The 25,945-nt window shown below is 38.5% G+C and overlaps 1 protein-coding gene across 1 annotated transcript in view; it reads right to left on the bottom strand.

The window, feature by feature from the left end:
• The window catches only part of ENPP3 (ectonucleotide pyrophosphatase/phosphodiesterase 3), a 129,445-nt gene extending 110,990 nt beyond the window's left edge, over nucleotides 1–18,455 (bottom strand). The window contains exon 1 of the mRNA XM_064294849.1: nucleotides 18,393–18,455. Coding sequence (XP_064150919.1) covers nucleotides 18,393–18,455 — 63 coding nt within the window. The remainder of the gene's footprint in view (nucleotides 1–18,392) is intronic.
• Between the last annotated feature and the right edge of the window lie 7,490 nt (nucleotides 18,456–25,945).

Genomic DNA, 25,945 nt, shown 5'->3' with positions numbered 1-25,945 from the left:
ATTTTCCAAAAGTTTGATGGTGAAAGGAAAAAACAATCATAATATCAAGGACAGCTATTTTTTAGCATAGGGAAAATCTTCACACATGAAAGAACCAGTAGGCAAAAGACATTATATCTAGGAGAAGAAGGTAAAATAAAGTACAGCAAAGGGTATAAAATACAATGATTTTAACTACTCACTCACTGGTCTTAAAAGACTCATGCAGTAAAGAGGTGACATGGCAGATTATTAAATTACTCTAAGACCAATGCCGTAAAGTGTTCTAACTTTTTCTATTGATCAAATATTGGTTTGTTGTTACTCAAATTTCTTATTTGTAAAATAAGTAAAAATATTAACTTGCCACAGAATTGTCATAAGGGATAAAACTGAATACAATCATTTAAATTTTACTTTTAAATAGCAACAAAAACAAACATAAATGGGGAGTCATACAGTTGACATTGGTCACAAAGCTAGAAAGACCAAAATTAAATACTGTACTTACAATACAAATTATTTTATATTTCTGAACTGTATTCTTCTTAACAGGTTCTTCCATTGATAAAGCTTTCTCAGAAGCCATCATTCTGTTAGCTGCATAAACCTGTTTTACCAGGAGACAGTAGTTCAACAAAGAGGAAACTTTGCTGTGGCTGACTTTTAAATGTTTGTGAAGAGTACAGCTCTTTAATGATTGGGCAATCAGGGGAAGGTTAAAAAAAGTCATTACAGTACTGTCAAAAGATTGAAGTCCATTTCAAGTATACTGTAGACAATAGCTCCTTTTCTTATTGTAGTTTCTCCTAAATACTAATCAAAACATATGTAATGAGAATAATGCAACGATTAAATTTTAGTGCAATCTGATCGTTTCTTTTAAAACAACCCAAAACAAAAAGCCTGCTTACAGCAATTCCAGGAAGTTTCTATATTTACATAAGCTTCATGTAACAACTAAAAACCTACATATTAAAAATGTGCTTTGACCATATAAGAAATTCTAATGTAGTGAATTGAACCGATGTAAAGTACTTAATTCTGTGTTCACAATTTAAGATAAGGCTTCATACAAAAAACAAACAAACCCATGCCGATCTAGTCATTTCCGACTCATAACGACCTTATAGGGTAGAGTAGAACTGTCCCATAGGATTCCAAGTCTGTAAAAGACTGCCACATCTTTCTCCTGTGGAGTGACTAGTGGGTTCAAACCACCAACATTTCATTTAGCGTACAAGTGCTTAACCATGCCACCAGGGCTCCTTTATGTCTTCGTATACATTATTTTATGCCAGAATTAAATAATAACCCTGAAAAATATTTTATTCCTATTTTGTAGATGAGTAAATTAAGGTTTCGAGAAGTTATGTGACTTACTCGCTCAAAATCATGTATTTACCCAAAGGATTAATGGACCACAACTACCAAGGCCTCCACCAGATTGAGTCCAGCACAACTAGATGGTGCCCAACTACCACCACCAACTGCTCTGACAGGGATTATAATAGAGGGTCCTGGACAGAACTGGAGAAAAACGGAGAACCAAATTAAAACTCACAAAAAAAAAGACCAGACTTACTGGTCTGACGGACTGGATAGTATGGCCCCCGGATACCCTTTTAACAGTACTGAAGTCACTTGGGAGGTTCACCCTTCAGCCAAAGATGAGACAGGCTCGTAAAACAAGACTAAATGCAGATACCAGCCCAGGGGCAAGAATGAGAAGTCAAGAATGGACAGAAAAGCTGGTAATGGGGAATCCAAGGCCGAGAAGGGGAGAATGTCGACATGTTGTGGGATTGGCAGCCAATGTCACAAAACAATATGCATATTAATTGTTTAATGAGAGACTAATTTGGTCTGTAAATCTTCACCTAAAGTACCGAAAAAAAAAAGATGTATTTTACTAGATGCCAGAACTAGGGCTGAAACTCAAGTCTTCTTTCTCAAAATCAAGGTAATTTTCACTAAATCAATTAAAGTCACTCTTTTCTTATTTACATAGACCAGAGCTTCCCATAGGTATACTCCGTGCTGAGAAAAGATTACAGGTTTATGATGTCATCTAATTGTACCAGAGCTTTACCCAGTATATATACTAAACAAACACAGGTTACGTCAGTCAGATTCTCTCACTCTGGAATTTGGAAATAAGATTTTTGGATAGCTAATCATTCTATGGATCATTCTATGGAAACCCTGGCAGTGTAGTAATTAAGTGCTATGGCTGCTAACCAAAAGGCTGGCAGTTCAAATCCACCAGGCGCTTTTTGGAAACTCTATGGGGCAGTTCTACTCTGTCCTATAGGGTCGCTATGAGTCAGAATTGACTCGATGGAAATAGTTTTCTTTTTTTTTTAATCATTCTATGGAACCCTGGTGGCCTAGTGGCTAAGTCCTACAGCTGCGAAACAAAGGGTCAGCAGTTTTGAATCTTCCAGGCACTGCTTGGAAACTCTATGGGGCAATTCTACTTTGTCCTATAGGGTCACTATGAGTCAGAATTGACTTGACAGCAATGAGTTTGGTTTTTTGGGGGGGATCATTCTACGTTATCTGGCAAAAACCCTGGAATCTGAATTTGGGTATGTTGGCACCTAGAAAAAGAGATCCAAGTTTCAGAGTAAAATAATGAAATAATTAAAACTATTTAATTTGTTATCTTAAGCTGTAATTAATCAGTGCAGCCTCACCCATCCTGCAGTCCAAAGCTGCAGTTCAAACGACCCTGCAATCGTAGTTACTTTTAATAATATTCCATACTCAAGATTATATCCATTTCAAGTCAGCTCTAATAGTACTTCCCAGTCTCAGCAGATTGGGACCAAAATTGTAGTAGATAGCTGGAACATGATAGTTTTTTGGTAGTAGGGAAAGCTTTCAAAACAACGCAATTCCCCTTATCACTTCTGCATAGAAGAGGCATATCAAACTACCACTTATATTTCACGGAATAAACTAGGTCCTATTACTAACCCTACTGGCAACCCTACTGGCAATGGAACGAGAAGAACGATTCTTTTTCAGAACCAGGACGTGTAGGGAGGAGTGAAAACGTATTGCGAATTTACCTCAAGATATTTCCTAAGACCTAATACATACTTAAGGAGCCCTGGTGGTACACTGGTTAAGTGCTCAGCTGCTAACTGAAAGGTCAGTGGTTCAAGCCCACCCAGAGGCTCTGTGGGAGAAAAGACCTGGCAATCTGCTCCCGTAAATAGTACAGAATAGGAAGTCCTACGGGACTGTTCTACTCTGTCATATAGGGTCACTATGAGTTGGAATCGACTCGACAGCACACAACAGAAACAAATATATATTTATCGTTGGGTCTTTGAAGACTTCCCTAAAACAGATAACAGCAAATATGTTAATTTTTGAAACTTGTTAATTTTTTTTCCTTGTATTGAGAGTATAATTTTCTTGTTCCAATGGATTTGCCTAGTCTAGATATTTTATATAAGTGAAATCATACAATGTTTGTTCTTTTGCATCTGACTTGTTTCACTGTTGTTAATTGTCATCAAGTCAATCTATATGCTTATCAGCCATTAGTATATCTTCCTTGGAGAATTGTCTATTCCACTCCTTGACCATTTTCTTTTTTTTATATATATATAATTCATTTGATTGTTGTTGTTGTTGAGAATATACACAGCAGAACATACACCAATTCAACAGTTTCTACATGTACAGTTCAGTGACATTGATTACATTCTTCGAGTTGTGCAACCACTCTTATCCTTTTCAGAGTTATTCCTACTCCATTAACATAAACTCACAACCCCCTAAGTTTCCTTACTAATCTTTTGAGTTGCTGTTGTCAATTTGATTTTATATAAATAGATCTTAAAAGAGCACAATGCTCAAGGCAGGCTTTTTTCACTAATTAAGTATTGTTTGGTTTTAAGAATACTTCAGGGGATATTTCTGGTTTAATGTTTAAAGATTATTTAGGGCAGTAGTTTCAGGGGTTTACCCAGCCTTTACAGATTTAGAAAGTCTGGAGTCCATGAGAATTTGAAATTCTGTTTTACATTTTCCCCCTTTTGATCAGAATTCTTTTCTAGAATCTTTGATCAAAATGTTCAGTAATAGAAGCTGAGCACTAACCAGTTATTCTGGTCTCATGGCAAAAGAGACAGTTGTGGCAATTAGCCACACATGGAGGCAATTAGCCACACATTCCATTTCCTCCTCTTATGCCTGACTTTCCTCACAAAAAAAAGAGAGAGAGAAGACACAAGTAACTAAAATCAGAAATGAAAATGATATCAGTATTGACCATACAGAAATGAAAATAATTATAAGAGAATATTGTAAACAATTGTATGCCAACAAACTGGATAGCCTAATGAAATGGAAAAATTTCTAGAAACATACAAACTACCTAAATTAACTCAAGAAGAAATAGATAATCTCAACAGACCTGTAACAAGGTAAGGGATTGAAGTAGTAATCAGTCTAGGTAAAGGTTTGTCAATTTCATTGGTCTTTTCAAAGAACCAACTTCTGGTTTTGTTGATTCTCTCTATTGCTTTTCTATTCCCTATTTCTTTTAATTCTGCTCTGATCTTTGTTACTTCTTTCCTTCTGGTAGCTTAGGTTTAGCTTGCTCTTTCTTTTCTAGTTACTCAAGTTGTAGAGTTAGGCTAGTGATTTGAGATCTTTCTTCTTTTTTAATGTAGATGTTTGTTGCTATGAATTTGCGTCTAAGCACTGCTTTCACTGCCTCTCATAAAAAAAAAAATCTCATAGGTTTTGGTAAATTGTGCTTTCATTTCATTCATCCCTAAGTATTTTCTAGTTTCTATTGTGATTTCTTATTTGGCCCACTGGTTTTTTAGTAGTGTGCTAATTTAATTTCCCCATTATTGTGAAATTTCCAGTTTATTAATTTCTAACCACTATGGTCAGAGAAGAAACTTTAATGATTTCAATCTTTTTAAATTTATTGAGGTTTGTTTTGTGACTTAACATATGGTCTATACTGGAGAATAATCCATGCGTGACTGAGCAGATCCCTAAGACCAATGGTTTTCCTGCATTCATCTGGCTTATGACTTAAACTTTTATGAATTTCTGGGTTCTAATTGCCTCTTTGCATTTTGACAAGGTACCTACCTTGTCTTTCCTCTGGTTCACAGTGCTCCCACTTTTATGTCCCACTCTGAACATCTTTTCACCTTTTTCCTTGTTTTTAAAACTTTTCCTCAGTGCTGATCTCACACCTACTTGAAATGAGTCTAAAATATTTACCATATGGCCTGTATTAGATTCTAGAGCTTCCATAACAAACTACCACAAACTTGGTGGCTTAAAATAATAGAATTTATTCTGTCAGAATTCTAGAGGCCAAAAGTCCAAAATCAAGGGGTTGGCAAGGTCCACTCTAACTCTGAATGCTCTAGCGGAGAATCCTTCCTGGCTTCCTCCAGCTTCTGGAGGCTCCAAGTGATCCTTGGGTTCTGGCTATATAACTCCAGTCTCTTCCTCCCTGTTCACTTTGCCTTCTCTTATTTCTCCCAAATCCTCTTCTGCTTTTCTCATATAAGGACTCTTGTCATTGCATTTAGGGTCCTCTTGGATAATCCAGGATAATCTCACCTCAAGATCTTTAATTACATCTGTAAAGACTCTTTTTCCAAGTAAGGCCACAATCACAGATTCCAAGGCATGGACATATGTTTCTGAGGGACACCACTTAACCCACTACATTGCCCTTTACAGGAAAAGTGTATTGATCCCTGCCCTATCCCAGTCTTCAGAAAGTAGCTGTTAACTCTTCCAAGTTTTGACTTAATCCGAGAAACCTGGTTTGGCTTGTCTCTTAAACCATCAACTATAACCTCAGAAAGTCAGAAACCTGATCTGATGCTTCCTGGCCCATTGCAACTAGTTTTTACTGAACAGTCAACATTTCTAAAGCAGTCTTTCAGTCCTTGAGATCTGCTTCTCTTATTTTGTTTCAAGTGTACAAATCTGCCATAGTAGAATTAGAATTCTAGTATCCCTTTCTTGTTCATTTCAAAACTCAAAAGTAATTTGACTTCCTAAACATCTCCAGATTTAGAAGGTTCTTCTTGTTTTCAGAGTCTTCATGTGGTCTCATTTATGACTCAAATCCTAGAGACATCTCCAGAAGGTACATCCTAAAACCAGAGTACCATCATGTTACCTGAGTTCTCTGAGGCTTGGGAGAGCAGCCTTACAACACTGCCAGTCTGTGAAGGTATAGACCATGGGTCTGTCCTACTTCTCTGAATTCTGGCATGAACTGGGTTATTTCCCCAAGCCCTGGAACTCCTCTAGAAGGTCAGCATCATGGGGGCAGGAACTAGGTCACTTTTAGCTCTCCATACAGTTTTGGATCTTGCACAATGGCCAGCACATAGAAGACCCTCAAGGACACTTGCTGGATAAATTACTGAATGGTTCCAGAGAAAGCCTTGGTAATTTAAGTTCACACTCCCAAATGTCTAGTGACCTAATTGTTATAAATTATGATAACCTACCAGGTATAACTTTATATGTGAGCCATATCTTTCTGTATATCCAGCATTCCAAAAAAAGCTATTGCCTCAAAGTAGGTCTTGCCCATAAAATAAAGGCACTTTGAATGCTCTTATTCAATCCAGAGTAACAAATAATAACTAAGTACCACCAAACCCAGACTTTATTCTACATGTCAGGGGAAGCAGGAATATTCAGTTTCTAAATCTACCTAATGAGGTTCAGTCTAGAGGAAGAAACAGACATATTTAAGCATAATATAATTTGATGTGTGCTGTACTTGTGGTGGAAACACTGTTGGCATAGTGGTTAAGTGCTACAGCTGTTAACCAAAAGGCAGGCAGTTCAAATCCACCAGGTGCTTCTTGGAAACTCCATAGGGCAGTTCTACTCTGTCCTCTAGGGTCACTATAAGTTGGAATTGACTCAACGGCAATGGGTTTGGTTTTTTTTTTTTTTTTTTTTTGGCAGTGGTAAAAAAAAAAAATACGAGGGCAATAAAGGAGCAAATAATAACTTTTCTAAGGGGATTCAGAAAGGCCCCTGAAGAAGTAACATTTTCTAATAAACATTATGTGACTTGAAACTAACTCAAGCACAATTTCTGAACATGAGGAACATAAGCATTCCATCACCCATGCCAATTATGTTTCGAGCAGTCTTTATCAAGCATGTGAGTTACCTGAGCCTGCCATGACAAAATGCCACAAACTGGGTGGTTTGCAACAACACAGATTTATTTTATCCCACTTCTGGAGGCTAGAAGTTCAAAATCAAGGTGTTGGCAGTGCTGTTTCCTTCTGGAGGCTCTGAGGAAGAATTTGTTCCATGCCTGTCTCCTAGCTTCTGGTATTTATCAGCAATCCTTGGCATTCCTTGGCTGGTAAATGCATCACTCCAATCTCTGTCTCCATCTTGGAGAACTTGTTCGGGGAGTTTTACACTGGGTGTGTAGTGGTATATCATTGCGGAAGAAGGAAGAACTGCTAAAACACCCGGATGACCTGAGATGAGAAACAAAGTGCCTTTATTTCACGGGCAAGACTGCCCAGGCTGCACATCACCAAAGTGACAGGTGCCCAAACTCTCCAAGATCCAAGCTGTCTATAAATCCTTTGCCATGTTCTCACTGTCACTAATCAAACTCAGAAGGAAAACCTCAGAATGTTCTACAAGAGCAAGTAGTAAAGTCATATAATAAGCATATTATTTAGGAAAAGAATTAAAAGTGGGGTATGGGGAATTACTTCTGGGGTGTGGGAGGTGAAGGTTGGGAAGGGTATAGTAAAAACCACCAGTTCCCATGGTGTGTGACCCGTTGTGTGTCAGAGTAGAACTATGCTCCATAGAGTTTTCCATAGCTGACTTTTTGGAGGTAGATTGCCAGGCCCTTCTTCCCAGGAACCCCTAGGTAAATTCAAACCACCAACCTTTAAGTTAACTGCTGAGCATGTTAGCTATTTGACCTCCCAGGGGTATAGTAGAGGACTGTTATTTTTATTTTGAACCTTGTAGAAGTATTCACCTTTTTAACGTCTATATGATGTACTTCCAAAAATTATAACAAAAAAAAATAACAAAAAGGAGTTAATAATTATAGTGTTATCAATTGATTTCACAATGTATAACTACGAAGTTAAAGTTTAATTCTGAATAACATAATGAACACTATTGGTATGAGTTTAAGTATCATTTGAATCAAAACTTCTATATACAAGTAAAATTCTCCAGGAAAATGAGATTTTTATATGGCAGGATAGATTGTAAAAATCAGAATTCTTCAGTCTATGAAATTTATGGGGATGGTTAAAAATAAAATAGAGTAGAAGGATTTGGGTTTAAGTTCAGAATCTACCTCATAATAGCCTTGTAATTATGAATGAGTCTCTTAATTGCTCTAAGCCTTGGGTTTTTTAATCTAAAAATGGAGCTAAAAATTAAAAAATTAGTTGCTGTTAAATTGATTCCAAATATTAGTCCAAAAGACTAATGGACCATGTGAACACAGCCTCCACCAGCCTGAGCCCAGAAGAACTAAATGGTGCCGGGTTGCTACCACCAACCCCTCTGACAGGGATTACAATAGATGGTCCTGGACAGAGCATGAGAAAAATGTAGAACAAGATTTAAATTCACAAAAAAGACCAGACTTACTGGTCTGAAAGAGATTGGAGGAACCCCTAAGATTATGGCCCCCATACACCCTTCTAACTCAGAAGTGAAGTCACTCCCAAAGTCCACCTTTCAGCCAAAGATTAGACAGGCATATAAAACAAACAATAACATATATGAGGAACATGCTTCTTATATCGATCAAGTACACAAGCCCCTATGAGAAAATGAGGCACACCTGCCCAAAAGCAAAGACGAGAAGACAGGAAGGAACAGGAAACTGGACGAATGGAACATGGGAACCTGGGGAAAAAGGGGGGAGAGTCCTGACACATTGTGGGGACTGCAACCAATGTTGGGAAAACAGTCTGTGAATACATTTTTGAAGGAGAAAAAAAAAAAAAAGATTGTAATCTGTAAGCTTGTGACCAAAACACCCTTTGATCTAGGAAAGAATGCTTGCAGGCTGATTCCAGGATGTCTGTAGATTAACTGAAGTGACTAATAGTTAACCCTTCACTAAACTTTTCATGTGGAAAGGGCCTTCCTCCTTCTCTATACTTTGGAGCACATTGTACCAACTGCTGCTCCAACTCAAGTGGCTAGTCCTCAATATAACTTATTTCTTTCCTACTTCTTAAAAAAAAAAAAAAAGATTCTAACTCACTGTGACACCATATGTGACAGAGTAGAACTGTGGTCCACAGGTTTTCAATGGCTGTTTTTTTCAAAGTAGATTGCCAGGCTTTTCTTTCAAGGTGCCTCTGGGTGAACTTGAACCCCCAACCTTTCAGTTAGCAGATAAGCACCTTAACCATTTGCATCATCCAGGGACTAAAAATAATCACCATTGAGATTCATCCTGAATTCCATTCAGCTATTTGCTGCTGATCTTAAAACTAACACAGGGCTCTTCCTGGTCAATAATGGACTTGTATTGCTAACCAGGACTCCAGCCTGGGGCCATGAGAATCTGGGTACCATAGACACCTCACTTCGAGGAGAGTTCAAGGGTTAAAATCACAGACATATGAACATGGGCATCTAATTTCATACCATCCTGAAAATCCATTAAAACTACAGTAAGATTTATTTTAAAGACGTACAAAGCAGAAGAACAGGGAGAGTAAAAGAAGCTACAACAGCCACAGGGTTTTGGAAGCTGGGAACATAGATGGACAAGTGGCAAGAGACCAGAGAAAGCCAAATCCTCAGCTGGCATTGAAAAATCTAAGAATGAAACTGGTAAACCTGCACAATCCTCAGAAGGCTTATACTTCTGAAATGGAGAGGTGGCTGGGGCCCAATTGAGGCAGACTGGTAAAAGCTGCTTGAGGAAGTTTTAGATCCTTACCTCCCTACCACTCCAGGCTCTGACTGACTGCCTCTCCTTCCCTTCAGCAGATATATGGAAGATGGTTTAGTAGAAAAGATAAATCTGGGGGACATTAGGCATAGCTGAAGTCATGAATAATGTACTGTAAACAGGGGTGATAAAAGACCCTAAGCATACTGAATGATGAAAATCCAGACTTCTTGCCCCACTTGGGTCCCAGAAGGTTGACAACCAGACAACCAGAACTTTACTCCCTTGCAAGAAGAGATTGGCAGTACCTTCTCTGATGATTCAGATGAGCTCAAATGGAAAGACCTAAAGATACCAACCTCAGGGGTTCCTGCAAAACAGCCCACCCAGACCACACCATAGTGATGCTTAAGTTGCTCAAAGTTTTCAGTCAGCTTTTTAGTCCCCCATTCTAAATCATATTGGTTAAGGATGGATTCCTATACTTCTGAGGAAAATCTCTAGCACGGAAACAAACAAAAAAAATCAAACTGATAATGTGGCGATAACAGAGAATTTACAGGAGTAAAAAACCCTTTTAAAAGCTGTCATTAATATTGACAAAGATGTTAAAAGAACAAAATGTTATAAAATTAACAAAAACTAATATTGAGAGAAAAATAAGAACTTTTAGAAATTAGATACATGATAGCAGAAATAAGAATTAAATAGAAGAGGTCCAGTCCAATCAAATAATAAAATCCTAGAACATCATCAGTGAAATAGTTCAAGAAAATTTTCTTGAGCTGAAGAGTACGAGTTTCAAAACTGAAGGGCCCACTGAATGTCCAGCACAGTAGATGAAAATAGAGAGCCTCCAAGATACTGTCTAGTGAGATTTCATAACACTGGGGCAAAGTAATGGTCCCTCGTGGTGCAGTGGTTAAGCACTCAGCTGCTAACCAAAAGGTCAGCAGTTTGAACACACCAGCCACCCCCTGGCAGAAAGATGTGGCAGCCTGCTTCCATAAAGATTTATAGCCTTGGAAACCCTATGGGGTAGTTTTACTCTGTCCTACAGGGTCACTGTGAGTTGAAATCTACTCAATGGCAATGGGTTTGGTTTTCTTTTCTTTTTTTTTTTTTTTTTTTGGTTTTGGGACAAAGTAGATTCCCTAAGCATCTGTAAAGAGAAAAGAGGTCACATACAATGTCTCAGAGATCAAAAGGGCTTAGGACTTCTCAATAGCCATAGTAAAAGCAGGAGGGCAGTGGAACAATGCCTTCAAAATTCTCAAATGAAATTATTTACAACCTAGGATGCTATATATAGCCCACACTACTAATCAAGTATCGAAGTAAAATAATATTTTCGTATATACCAAACCCACCTAAGCCAAACCCATTACCACTGAGTCCTTTCAGAATCATAGTGACCCTATAGGCCAGAGTAAAACTGCACCACAGTGTTTCTAAGGAGCAGCTGGTGGATTTGAACTGCCGACCTCTTGGTTAGCAGCCAAGTGTTAACCATTACACTACCAGGGCTCCTTCACATATACAAAGTCTCAAAAAATTTACTTTCCTTGCAAGCTTACTCAAGAAATTACTGGAGGGTATTTCACACCAAAGCAAGAGAGGAAGTTAGGAAAGTGGAAGACATGAAATACAAGGGGAAAAAAAAAATCCAAGACTAGAGAGAAACAACCAAAAACCAAAACATATCCACTGCCATAGAGTCGATTCCAACTCATAGCAACCCTACAGGACAAAATAGAACTGCCCCATAGGGTTTCTAAGGCTGTAATCTTTATGGCACTTACCACCACATCTTTCTACCCTGGAGTGGCTGGTGAGTTCAAATTGCCAACCTTTCATTCAGCAGCCTGGTGCTCAACCACTGAGGCACCAGGGCTCTTTGAGAGAAGCAACAGCAACCTAGAAATAAATCAGAAGGATGGTGAAGGGAAACATGGCATGACAAATGTCACAGACATAAAAGAGGATTAGTCTAGACTAGAGAAGTACAATGCAAGAGACAGACATGTTGAGAGCTTCCATGATCCAGACAGAACACCACTCATCTTAACCGTGTTCTTATGAAGTGCTTCTTCTCTTTTCTGGGCCCTGCTACTTAGATCATCTGAGAACAGTCATTTCTTTCCACCCCCAGAAAAAGAGCCCCTGAAACCTGGAGATAGGCCCTGTTAGCTTAGAAACCGGGAAACACAGGACAGCCCACCTCCCCTTCCTGCCCCCTACTCCCAGGACCGTATTCTTGCTAGATATCCAATATCTGGCTTTTACTAAAGCTGTGCCAGATGCCCAGACTGTGGTGAGTTCTATGGTTCCCAGGACTCACTCTCTTGTGATCTCTCCCACTGATTTTCCCAGAAGGGCTTAGGCTATGATCCTGAGATTTTGTTCAGCTTATGCTGTCTTGGATGACTTTCACTAGCAGTAGTAACATAGTCCTTACCTTACACACCTAGGTTTGCGTTTGCTACTTAGCTTTTACAAAATAGGTGTACATATATAAATAGATATAAATATAAAGAAAATCACGAGAACGATTGACACAAGAGTCAGGATAGTGTTTTCTTCTGGGAGGAAGAAGGGAAAGACATTCAGAAAGGGGCACACAATGGGCTTCTTTCTAAGATATTGGTAATGTTCTACTTCTTAACTAGTGAAGGGTACACAGGTATTTGTCTTACTATTTTTTTAATTTTAATTATTTTTTAAATTTTTATATTATACGAATAACTTATATATTACTTATAAATAATTTAATTTGCATAATTAAGTTGTTTTATACACTCCAGTATATACGATTCATTTCATGAATAAAAATTAAAAAAAAAAAAAAAAAAACGCTCAATCAAAGCCACTCTTCACCCATGAAGTCAATACCCGAGTCTCATACTGCTTAGTCCTCCAAAATGCCTCCCTGGCAAAAGGCACATCCAATTCTTTAAAACCCTAAAAGACAAAGAGGCAGATTTTACTACCCTAATTGTTTATGCCATGGAAGTTTCTGCCTAGAAGAAGGTAGGTGGGCCAGTTTTATGGGACTGGTTTCCTTGGCAGGGGCAGATTATCTAATAGGATAATTGTTTACTGCAGATTAGTAAGTAGCCACAAGTAAGCCTGTGTTTACCTTGCTTACTGTGGTCATCCATCTCTGTGAAGGATTGTAAATTTCAAAAGAGGCTTTGATTCTATAGGAAGGTGCAATGGGGTTGGGAGAGAGGCAGATACCAGCCATACCTAGAAGCAGAATCTTTCATATAGTAAAAAAAAGTGAAATTGTTCACTACAGATGATCTGGTAAGCAGGATGAGGACTGTGTTTACCTTGCCTATTGGATAATCCACCCCTGCTTGTGAGTCTACATGAGAATATTCAGGTGAGTTTTCCTTGTCTGACTCTCAGGAGGCCAAGTGAAAATAGCAAATAAAAAGCCTCTGGGAAGTCCTAAAGCCTTACAGTTACCATTTTGTCATATTCATCATCATTAGTAAAAATGAAGACTGAATGGAAACATAGCTAGTTTATAAAATTATGAATGTACATATCATACATTGAACCACTCAACATGTCTTGGAATATTTAAGTAGGAAATGCAGCTCTGAAACCTGGAGAATGCAATTGTAGGATAAATGGGAACAAGTTTTCTGTAGTATTCTACATTCAACAAACTACTGGAATTTTTACTGTGAGGGGCAATATACGTTGAAAATGAAAATCCTGGAACAGTCTCAAGTAAAGTTATGAACACACCACCTACCACAGTGCATGGCAAGTGTTCAACATATATGCCAATAGGCTAGTAATACAAGCAATATTTTGTTAGTGGGCAGATTCTCATCAAATACACACTGGCGCCCATTTGAAAGGCTCAAAGAGCCCAGGAGTAAACTCAAAATGACAACGCTAATATATTCTTCCAAATCAATTAAAAGAATACTATATATGACGTATTATATATTATATATTCACCAACTTTCCAAACTACTTGTATCTAGATGAAAAACATGTAGGTTTTAATAGTTAAATTGTTTCAAGGTCATACATTAACAATTCAGTTAAAATTTGTGGGATTCCTAAGTTAGTTTTATAGGTGGAGGAAGGAAGGAAAGAGGGAGAGACAGAAAGAAAAGGAAGAAAAGAGATTAACACAAATATTGGAGCAAATAGCTTCCATGAGTCAGCTCCCAGACAAAAGTTAATCCTTTAGTGGAAGAAAATCTGCAACCAATGCCATCAGAAAGTAGTTTTGAAACACAGGGGAGTGGGAGGAGTGTTAGCATTGTACGGGTGATGAGAAAGAAAAAGATAGAATCTGTCTGCAGAACTCATTTTGGAATCAGACCCTCCAAGCCTGTCACTTCTGACAAAGTCCTGAACACAGAGGCAACCAGCTAAATGCACACACTTGATTGCTGAAAGTCTTTGACACAGTCCTAAAGTAGCGTGCATTGACTGGGAATTGAACCTGAGTCTCCCATACAGAAGGCAAGAATTTTACCCCCTCATTTGGAGCCTTTAACGACTCTCTTATTAATCCTCCACCACATATACTCTGGACTCTATTCTTATTTCATAGCCACTGCTGCTTTTGAAGGATTGATTGGGGGTGGAGGCCAGACAAAAAAGAAAACTGGCACTCCCTTGAGAGGCTAATAGTTATGAGAGATGTTCAAAAGTGCAGGGCAAATTTCAAGATCTTCTTCCCACAAGCAGAAAAACTTTCAAGTGAAAAACAGAGCTTTTACCTGGAACGTTTTATAAGAGTAGATTAAACAACACTGTCTAGCCCCACACAAATGGGCACTGGAACATTCCGCTCCACATCATGCTGGCCTTCCAGGTGGCTCAGACCTCATTCACTCTTTTGGGGAGGTCTTGTAATATGGTTTGAACCCACTCAGTGGCCCTGAAGGAAAGGCCTGGCGATCTGCTTCCATCAAAGATTAAAGCTAAGACAATCCTGTAGAGCAATTCTATTCTGTAACACATGGGGTTGCCATGAGTAAGAATCAACTTGATGGCATTGTGTTTGGTTTCGATTGTAATGTCTTGGTTCATGGAAAACCTGTGGATGCACATCCACATAGGACTTTCTGAAGAGCAGATCAAAGTTGCAGGGATGGGGGCTTCTTCTAGGTCATTTATTCAATGACTATTTATGAGAGCTTACTATATATCAAAGAAGTGAACAAAATAGACCCAGATTCCTGCCTTCACAGATCTTATATTCTAGTGGGTGAACACAGACAATAAACAGAAAGTAAAATATAAAATATAAAGTACATCAAAGTCAGATGATACATGCTATAGAGAAATAAAAGTGAAGTGAGATAGGAAGAACAGAATTAGAGCTGTAGTTTTAAATAAGGGAAGGACACAGAAAGAAATTGACCTTTGGTGGAGACCTAAAGAAAGTGATGAATTGGGCTCTACAGACAAGTAGGAAAGAACATTCTGGCCAAGAAAAGACCTGAGGCAAGTGTCCTAAGGCTAGAGCAAGTGAGGCATGCTTGAGGGTAACACACACAGGCTTGTGCTTGCTGCTCAGCTTTTGTAAACTAGGCCCCAGGTAGAGGATAACACTCCTATCAGCATGGCATTCCAGATATAAGTGATTACTTCCCAGAAACCAAGAGCAAAAAACAAGCCCTCTCTTTAGGGAAGATTAAATCTTTTCTATACGGAGGTTACACAGTACTCATTACTGGACAACCTTCCGTGTCCCTGCCCTCACTTCCTCCCACATGGACAAACACTTATCTGGTTAGATGACCTCCTTTTACAGTGTTTCCTAGAAGAGCCTTCCCAAAATATCCTCCCATGCTGGTAGCTATGAGGATAATTAACTACCCACACATTAAAAAAGGTGGAATTTCTTCTCCAGAGGATATATCCCTGTGATAAGGATTTTCAACCTCTTTATGTTGTAGTTCTCCCACAACATAAATAAAAGGGCCCAGCTTTCTTAGAGAGGGATGAAGCCATAAAAAAGCATACAAGTTAGCTGGAGCTACCCAAGATCTCTTACTCTATGCCAGGTGCTACATTGAATTCTTTAAACACATTCATTTTTCCTTCTCATAGAAATTAGCTGTTTTTCAGATAGTAAATAAAGCTTCAAGAGATGAAGGTGGGATTCAGGTCAAAAATGGTGGTGGAAGATGGGTCCCAGGATCCTGGGCTGCTGGTTTGATCTCTGCCACAGCTGGGTCGGCCTATGTCGATCAGCTCCTGTGGTAAGGAGGGCTCATGTGGAAGATCCTTGTTTCACCTACTTAGTCGTGCTCCCCATTGTAGGAGTGAACATGCTGACCTCTTTCCTGAACTTGCAACTGGAGAGCACAAGACACCCGAATTCATTGCCTCTCCGCATCACTACAACAGGTATAAGCCCTTTTTCTGGGGAGATGGTAACCATACTCTATTCCTTAACCCTAATATGAATCCATTTCCAACTGGCTATGAAGACGAAGAGAATCTGGACACCACCTAGCCACTGGGGAACTCAAACAGCACTGGTTTGGACCATAAACTCACTTTTACTTCTATCAAGTGATGACCAGTAAATAAATAACTTACTTTAAGAGAGAGAGGTTAATGAGTTTGGCATGTTAGTTAAATGGTAGTGTGAGGATGTGAATCTGAGGCTATTTATAACACTAGAGTTATTTGTTAGTGTGTGGGTATGTTGTTGTTAGCTGCCATGGAATGGCCCCGACTCATGGAAACTCCATGCATAACAGAAACAAATGCTGCTCCATCTTTTAGCAGAGGGGTAGAGCCTGCACTTGAGGTACATTGGCCAGGAAGTGAACAAGGATCTCCTGCAGAATTCTACCACTGAAGGTGAGAATTCTACCACCGAACCACCACTGCCCTGGTGTATGAGTGTGTGTATGTGTGTGTGTGTGTGCGTGTGTGGGAATACAACCACATACACAGACAGGTCATTTGGCAAGCTTGACACAGGTGCTTGTCAGAATCTCCCAGGTCTTTATATCATCTCCATTCCAGTTACTGACCCCATCTCTAACCTTGAGCTTGGGCTGATTTTTTCTCAAGTTAGCTTATCTTACTTTCCATTCTAAAATCCAAAAAGAACTGGCTTCCAGCATTCCTGGACTCTGGTGAAGCATGACCTACCACCCAGCTACCATTTCCACCCCCAGCCAGCCCTGGACAGTGGTTCATTTCCCAAGCCAAGGTCAAAGTTGCACTTCTCAAAATCGCTGAACCCTGATCCCTTCGCCAGTGGGATTTGTTATGATTTCAGGCAATGGAATTTTCAAGAATTAACTTCTTATCTACTTGGAGCATGGAACCCAGCCCACTCTCCTCAGCTTCCTTTTCGATCTCAATAGTCTTCATTTATTTATCTGTTCATTCCAATAATATTTATAAGCTCCCACCATGTCTCACTACCACTGGTCTATCAGTTTGTCACACTATGGTGGCTTGCTGTTACTATAATGCTGGAAGCTATGCCACCAGTACTTCAAATGCCAGCAGGGTAAACCATGGTGTACATGTTTCAGTGGCAATTACTAAGACAGACTAGGAGGAAAGTCTGGTGATGTACTTCCAAAAATAGATCAATGAAAACTCTACGGATCACAACAGAATATTGTCTGACACTGTGCTGTAAGATGAGCCCCCTAAGTGGAAAGTCACTGGCCACAACAATGAACTTAAGCATACTAATGATAGTGGAAATGGCACAAGACTGGGCAAAGTTTCAATCTGTTGTACATGAGGTTGCCATGACTTGGAGACAACTAGACAGCAACTAACAACAACCACCACATATCAGGCATTGTATTAGAGTTTGGAATAGAAACCATAATGATACAGAAGATGCCCTTAAGTTGCTTACGTGCTGATGACATATGTAGAGTTCTTCCTGGCTCTCTATTATCATCTGATAAATTCCCTTTGTTGTTGTTGCTTTTAGGTGCCATCCATAGCAACTCAATGTGACAGAGTAGAACTGTCCCATAGAGTTTTCTTGGCCATAATCTTTACACGAGCAGATTGCCAGACCTTTCTCCCTCAGAGCCACTAGGTATGTTCAAACCACCAACTTTTTGGCTAGCAGTGAAAGCTGAACCATTGTGCCACCAGGGCTCCTAAATTGATTCATCTCCATCCTAAGCATGTGGGATTTTCGGCCTCCCATTAGAGTCATTGTACCTTATTCCTTATGGAAGTAGGTATATTCCCTGACTCTCAGTATATTTTCTAAATCAAGATTATTTTGTGTTGTCTTTCTTTCTTTCTTTCTTTTTTTTTTTAATGAAGCCAGGAAAGGTAATATGTTTATTGTGCTGTAAAGGCTTTTTTTTTTTTTTTTTTTTGGTGCTTTCGATGAAGGTTTACAGAGCAAATTAGTTTCTCACTAAACAAATAATACACATATTGTTTTGTGACATTGGTTGCCAACCCTGTAACATGTCAACACTCTCACCTTCTCGATTTTGGGTTCCCATTTCCATTCGTCCAGCTTTCCTGTGCCCTCTTGCCTTCTCATCCTTGTCCCTGTGCTGATATGGCAATTTATTTTCATATGCATGTTTGAGCTATGTGTATTATTGTTTGTTTTATAGGCCTGCCTAATCTTTGGCTGAAGGGTAAACCTCAGGAGTGACTTTAGTACTGAGTTAAAAGGGTGTCTAGAGACTATACTCTCAGGGTTTCTCCAGCATCTGTCAGACCAGTAAGTCTGATCTTTTATTGTGAGTTTGAATTTTGTTCTAAATTTTTCTCCAGCTTTGTCTGGGACCCTGTATTATGATCCCTGTCAGAGCAGTCAGTGGTGGTAGCCAGGCACAATCTAGTTGTGCTAGACTGAAGGTGTTAAGGATTTCATTTTACTTGAACTCACAATTAACGCCCATGGAAGCCGCAGTCAAGAAATCAAAGAAATGTATTTCTTTGGGCAAATCTACTGCAAAAGACCTCTTTAAAGTGTTAAAAAGCAAAGATGTCACTTTAAGGACTAAAGTGCACCTGACTCAAGCCATGGTGTTTTCAGTCTCCTAATATGCATGTAAAAGCTTGACAATGAATAAAGAAGATCAAAGAATTGATGCCTTTGAATTACTGTGTTAGTGAAGAATATTGAATATGCCATGCACTGCCAAAAGAATGAATCTGTCTTGGAAGAAGTACAACCAGAATGCTCCTTAGAAGCAAGGATGATGAGACTTCATCTCACATACTTTGGACACGTTATCAGGAGGGACCAGCCCCTGGAGAAGGACATCATGCTTGAGAAAGCAAAGTGTCAGTGAAAAAGAGGAAGACCCTCTTTTGTGGAATGACACAGTGGCTGCAACATTGGGCTCAAGCATAACAATGATTATGAAGGTGGCACAGGACCAGGCAGTGTTTCGTTCTGTTATACATAGTGTCACTATGAGTCAGAACCTACTTGACAGCACCTAACAACAAAAACAATGTCAGAAAAGTTGACTGTACCCTTGTAAAGAGTATTTTTTCCCCCTGAACTATTTTAGAGTAAGTTGCTGACCTGGTCTCCTATCTTCTCCAAGTATGTTAGCATGTTCATATCCTATAAACAGGAATCTCCTATATAATCACAACATACAAAAAAAAACCCCACTGCAATTCCAACTCATAGCAGAACTGCCCCATAGGGTTTCCGAGGAGCAGCTGGTAAATTCAAACTGTCAGCCTCTTGGTTAACATGCATAGCTCTTAATCACTGTGCTACTAGGGCAGTACAGTGGCTAATAGCTACACCTGCTATTCAAAAGGTTGATGGTTCCAACCCCCAGCCGCTCCACAGGAGAAAGCTGTAGCAATCTGCTATATTACAGCCTTGGAAACTCTATCAGGGAGTTCTGCTCTTTCCTATAGGGTCCCTATGAGTTGGAATTGACTCAATGGCAAGCAGAAGATAGTCATAAAAATTAGGAAATTAACAATGATCCATTTCTAATCCTCAGACTCCGTTCAAGTTTTGTCAATTGTCCTTGAAAACAAAAAGGATTCTGTTCAAAAGCATGTTTTGCATTTAATTGTCATGGATCAATTCCTTCATACTGAAACAATTTCTGTTACCGTTTGACATTCTTAACATTGACACTTTTAAATATTATAGGCAAGTTGTTTTGAAGAACATTCCTCCATATGGGTTTATAATGATTAGATTCAGGTTATATAAATTTGGCAGGAAAATACCAGAAGCGATGCTGTGTTCTTTTCATCACCATCTATCTGCGTGGCAAATGATATCAATTTGTCCATTACTGGTGGTGTTCACTTTGATCACTCTATTAAGGTGCTGTCTGCTAAATTTTTCCACTGTGAAGTTATTCTTTGTCCTTTTGTTATTAATAAGTATTCTATATGGAATTACCTTAAAACTATGTAAATAGTTTCTCACCAAAATTTTAATTTATTCGCCAATTTACTTACATTTTTACAGACTCATGGATTCCTATTTTATTCAGTAGATCGAAATCCATTACTATTATTATTTATTTTGGTGGTCATATTGTCCTTGATTTGGCCAATGGGAATACCTTCAAGCTTCTGATTATTCTTTGAGAATTTCCTTGCTTTCTGGTAAAACTAAGTGCTTCAGGCTCATTCTGTACTTTGCCTGCCCCAGTCCTGCAGGCATTATTTCAAAAGCCGTGGTTCCTTTAACTGATAGAGCTAGAAAATATTTGTATAAGTGTGTATTTGCATGTGTATGTGTATATACTTTACATCTGTATGTATTTCTAAAACTGGCTGGCTGGCTGGCTGTGTATCTCTCTACCTATCAAAAACTATGATTTCATACAAATACTTCCAAATCCAAGCAAGGACTATAGGATTCATTCCAGTTTTCTGCCTTTCCACATTTGTATCTCCTGTCTCCAACAGGGAGAAACCTGGCTCTCATTGAACTTATTGATGTACTTATTTGATCAATCCCCCTGTATGTAACCAGCCTCCCATCCTTGCCACCACTTCATCCCAACATAGATGCCTACCTCATTCCATTCAGGAATTCATAACCTCTGCCAGGTTGCGCTTGTGGAAGCCCTCTTCACTCTTGTTGGCCTCTGACATCCCACTCTGGATCGCCTACCCCCCTTCCTGTTCCCTCTCCTCCACAGCCAGCTTGGGCACCGACCTTGACCTGCCTCACCTAACGGTGTTAGGAATTGTTCAAGAGGGGAAGGTGACGAAGAAGGACAGGAATATGTCTCTGATTCCTCTTTTGCCTCAACTGTCCGGTGTCCTTTCTTTTGCACCCTTAATGCAAAAATACTCATCGTCTTCCCATCCTTTGCTGATGATTGAACCATAACTTATCTCTTTGATATCTTTTCCCTGAATATATAGAATCAAATGCCTCCTGAATTTTGATACTGGGGAATATATAACATAGATTATTGTGTTTAATTGAATAAAAAGTCCTCAATTTCAAAAAGACCTTAACAAAACTAACATTTTAGTTGTGCTTTGGTATAATTTTTGCATGCCTATCTTGCTTCTTTGTGTATTTGGATAACTATATGTAAGCGTTTTAAGGAATCAGTACCATTCATTAATGATTTTCTCCGGTGTGTCCCAAAACAATGTATTCATATTGCTATTATGACCTAGTTACTTGATCCCATACTCATCTTTAATCTGCAGAGCTTAGTACAGAGCACGAAAGAAGAAATTTAATAAATGTCAAATTAATAGCTTATTTTCATTGAAACATTCCTAAAATTTATTTTGGTAGTTGAACTCTTACTATCACTTTTTAATGTACATCTGCTGGAATATCCAGCTCCCATTTTGCTAAAATATCCACCTCCATTTAGGAACTTTTACTTCATCATTTCTTCCTTTCACTTTAGCTACTCGACGTTCAAGAGTCTTTTCTGACATACATTTTGGTCTTTTCTTTCTTTTCTGTATTTTTAATTAAGCTGTAAAAAAGTTGAACAGAAGATTTCAAAAGGTGGTTTGAGAAGACAAAGTAATATAATGACATGTGCAAAGACCTGGAGATGAAAAACCAAAAGAGAAGAACATGCTCTGCACTTCTCAAACTGAAATAACTGAAGAAAAAATTCAAACCTCGAGTTGCAATATTGAAGGAGTCTATGGGGAAAATATTAAATGACTCAGGAAGCATCAAAAGAAGATGGAAGGAATACATGGAGTCATTGTACCAAAAAGAGTTGGTTGACGTTCAACCATTTCAGGAGGTACCATATGAGCAGGAACCAATGGTACTGAAGGAAGAAGTCCAAGCTGCACTGAATGCATTGGTGAAAAACAAGTCTCCAGGAATTAACGGAATACCAGTTGAGATGTTTAAATGAACAGATGTAGCCCTGAAAGTACTCACTCGTCTATGCCAAGAAATTTGGAAGATAGCTACCTGGCCAACTGACTGGAAGAGATCCATATTCATGCCTATTCCCAAGAAAAGTGATACCACCAAATGCAGAAATTATCAAACAATACCATTAATATCACATGCAAGTGAAATTCAAGCTGGATTCAGAACAGAATGCAGAACCAGGGCTATCATTGCTGATGTCAGGTGGATCCTGGCTGAAAGCAGAGAACACCAGAAAGATGTTTACATGTGTTTTATTGACTATGGAAAGGTATTTGACTGTGTGGATCATAACGAATTATGGTTAACATTGTGAAGAATAAGAATTCTAGAACACTTAATTGTGCTCATGAGGAACCTTTACATAGATCAAGAGGCAGTTGTTCGAAAAGAGCAAGGGGACACTATTTGGTTTAAAGTCAGGAAAGGTGTGTATCAGCGTTTTATCCTTTCACCATACCTATTCAGTCTGTATGCTGAGCAAATAATCCAAGAAGCTGGACTATACGAAGAAAAAGGGGGCATCAGGATTGGAGGAAGACTCTTTAACAACCTGCAATATGCAGATGACACAACTTCGCTTGCTGAAAGTGAACAGGACTTGAAGCACTTACGGATAAAGATCAAAGACCACAGCCTTCAGTATGGATTACACCTCAACAAAAAGAAAACAAAAATCCTCACAGTTCAACCAATAAGCAACATCATGATAGACAGAGGAAAGATTGAAGTTGTCAAGGATTTCATTTTACTTGGATGCACAATCAACAGCCATGGAAGCAGAAGTCAAGAAATCAAACACTGCATTGCATTGGGTAAATCTGCTGCAAAGGACCTCTTTAAAGTGTTGAAAAGCAAAGATGTCACCTTGAAGACTAAGGTGCTCCTGACCCAAGACATGGTGTTTTCAATCATATCATATGCATATGAAAGCTGGACAATGAATATGGAAGACCGAAGAAGAATTGATGCCTTTGAATTGTGGTGTTGGAGAATTATTATTGCATATGAAAAAAAAAAATTTTTTTTTTTTTTTTTATGCCATAGACTGCCAAAAGAACCAACATATCTGTCTTGGAAGAAGTACAACCAGAATGTTCCTTAGAAGCAAGGATGGCAAGACTACGTCTCACATACTTTGGACGTGTTGTCAGGAGGGGTCAGTCCCTGGAGAAGGACATCATGCTTGGTAAAGTAGAGGATCAGTGAAAAACAGGAAGACCCTCAACAAGATGGATTGACACAGTGGCTGTAACAATGGGCTTGCTTAAGCATAACCACGATGGTGAGGATGGTGCAGGACTGGGCAGTGTTTCATTCTGTTGTACATATGGTCGCTATGAGTTGGCACCTAACAACAACAGTTTAAGAACTTATAGATCATATTTCTTTTGCTTTTATATTACCTGATATGCTGGAGTTCAATCTTCTCTTTACTTCTTAGTTCTGATTTGCTGAGTGTTTATATTCACTCAGTTCCAACGAAGTCAGATCCCTTATTGTTTATAGCACAGTCTGTATTCATTTCTACCTCCATGCCTTTGCATATGCTTTACTCCTTAAATTGAATACCTTTGCTGACTCTTCTTTTCATAGTTAAAATTCTGCCCATGCAGCGGACCCAACCATTGAAAACTTTCCACATCCCATACGACCTGCACTACACATTTTCACACTTGATGATACTTTGGTTTGCATTTTCTCTAATCACTTTGTGTTGCCTCCTCAGTAGGAATGTAGATTCCTTAAAATTAGGAAGGAGATTGCTCATTTGTCCGCCACAACGCTACTTGACCACATATACCCCCAGCAATTATATATGAAATGAACAAGTGAATGAGCAGTTGCAAAAATTCAGGAAAGGCTCTAGAGATTAAGAAACAGTTGTGGCAGCCTTAAAGATTATGATTGGTAATAAATTTAATTAGAAAGAAAAGATATAAAAACAGGGCTCTTAACATTATCAGAGAAACTGTTATTTCATCAAGGGTGAATTTCACAGGTGAATTTATAGGATAATTCCCACCGTAGGTTCCTTCCAAAAGACCAGAATTAATTATTTCCTGCAGTCTTCTAACATTTGTTTTAGAGTTAAATCAATTTTAAATTAGTTAAGTATTTTAATTTTAATAATTTAAATTAATCAAGTCACAAAACAATTTCATTTGAAACAAAGAGTTCTGTTCCATTCCACCACCACCAGCTCTTACAGCACTTTTAAACTCACGAGCTCTTACAACGTTTTTAAGCTTAAGTTTTAAGAAATTATCAAGAGCATATTAAGGGAAATGTCAAAATAGAATATTTAAGCTTAATTCTTGAAGTTATTCTCCAGCAGGGAGCTTGGATTCTTCTATCTCAGTTTTTATTAGCTATTGCATGATAACAGTGACATACGATGGTTGTATGTGTATATTGCAGTACTTAGGGAACTAAGTTTCTGCCAGGTCAAAGACTTCTATAACAAAACTAGGACTGGAAAAGTCTTCATCTCATTGCCTAGCAGCTAAACAAGGTAGCAACACATGCCTGGTAGTATATGGTATTCCACAGTCCCCAAAGAAGTTAAAGGGCCTTTGAAAGCCAATGACTCCCACCAGCAATTTTCTTTATGAGTTAATGAGTTAAAATGGATCATTCAAAAGGCATAACAGACACTCTGCAGATTCAGTCCAATCTCAATTCAAATCACAGTATGTATTTTTTGGTCAAAATTGACAAGCTGATTCTAAAATTTATATGGAAATGTAAAGGACCTAGAATAGTCAAGAAATACTGGAAAAATAATAAATCTGCAGAACTTACATTACCCTATTTCAGCTTTTACTAATAAGCATAGTGTGTCATACAGGGTAAATAGGCATAAGGATAGGCAAATAGGTCACTAGAACAAATAGAGTCCAGAAATAGACCCATACTAACACAGGGCAATTCAGCAGAGAAAGGAAAGTTGTTTCAACAAAGGTTGCTGGAACAAATGGATAAACGTATGGGGAAAAACTGAATCGAAACTCCTACTTAACACCATTCACAAAAATTAACTCAACGTGTATCATGGACCTTAACATTCAAGTTACAACTGTAAAGCTTTTACAATAAAATCTTAGAGGATATCTTCATGACCCAAGGATAGACAAAGATTTCTTAGGCCACTAAAATAAAATCAAAAAATGGATAATATTAGACTTCATCAAAATTATAACTTTCTGCTAATCCAAAGATACCATTTAAAAAATGAAAAGGCAAGCCAAGACTGGGAGAAAACATTCATCATACATATATCTGATAATAATACTTGTATACAGAATATACAAGAACTCCTACAAATAAATAACAATAAGTGAAACTACCTGATTAATAGTAGTCAAAACACTTGAACTGATCCCTCACAAAATATATATGGCTGGCCAAGAAGATATACGTGTAAAAATATTCAACCTCATTATTCATGTGGGAAATGAGAATTAAAAATCCATTATGAAATACCACATTACACTCAATGTTGTTGTTGTTGTTAGGCGTCCTCCAGTCGATTTCGACTCATAGTGACCCTATGTACAACAGAACAAAGCACTGTCAGATACTGCGCCATCCTTGCAATCGTTGCTATGTTTGAGCACATTGTTGCAGCTACTATGTCAATCCACCTCTTTGATGGT

This window comes from Loxodonta africana, chromosome 1 (genome assembly GCF_030014295.1).
Source record: "Loxodonta africana isolate mLoxAfr1 chromosome 1, mLoxAfr1.hap2, whole genome shotgun sequence".
NCBI classification, from domain to species: Eukaryota; Metazoa; Chordata; class Mammalia; order Proboscidea; family Elephantidae; genus Loxodonta; species Loxodonta africana.
Note: the sequence above shows the minus strand (reverse complement) of the source record. Positions and strands in the feature narration are given on the sequence as shown.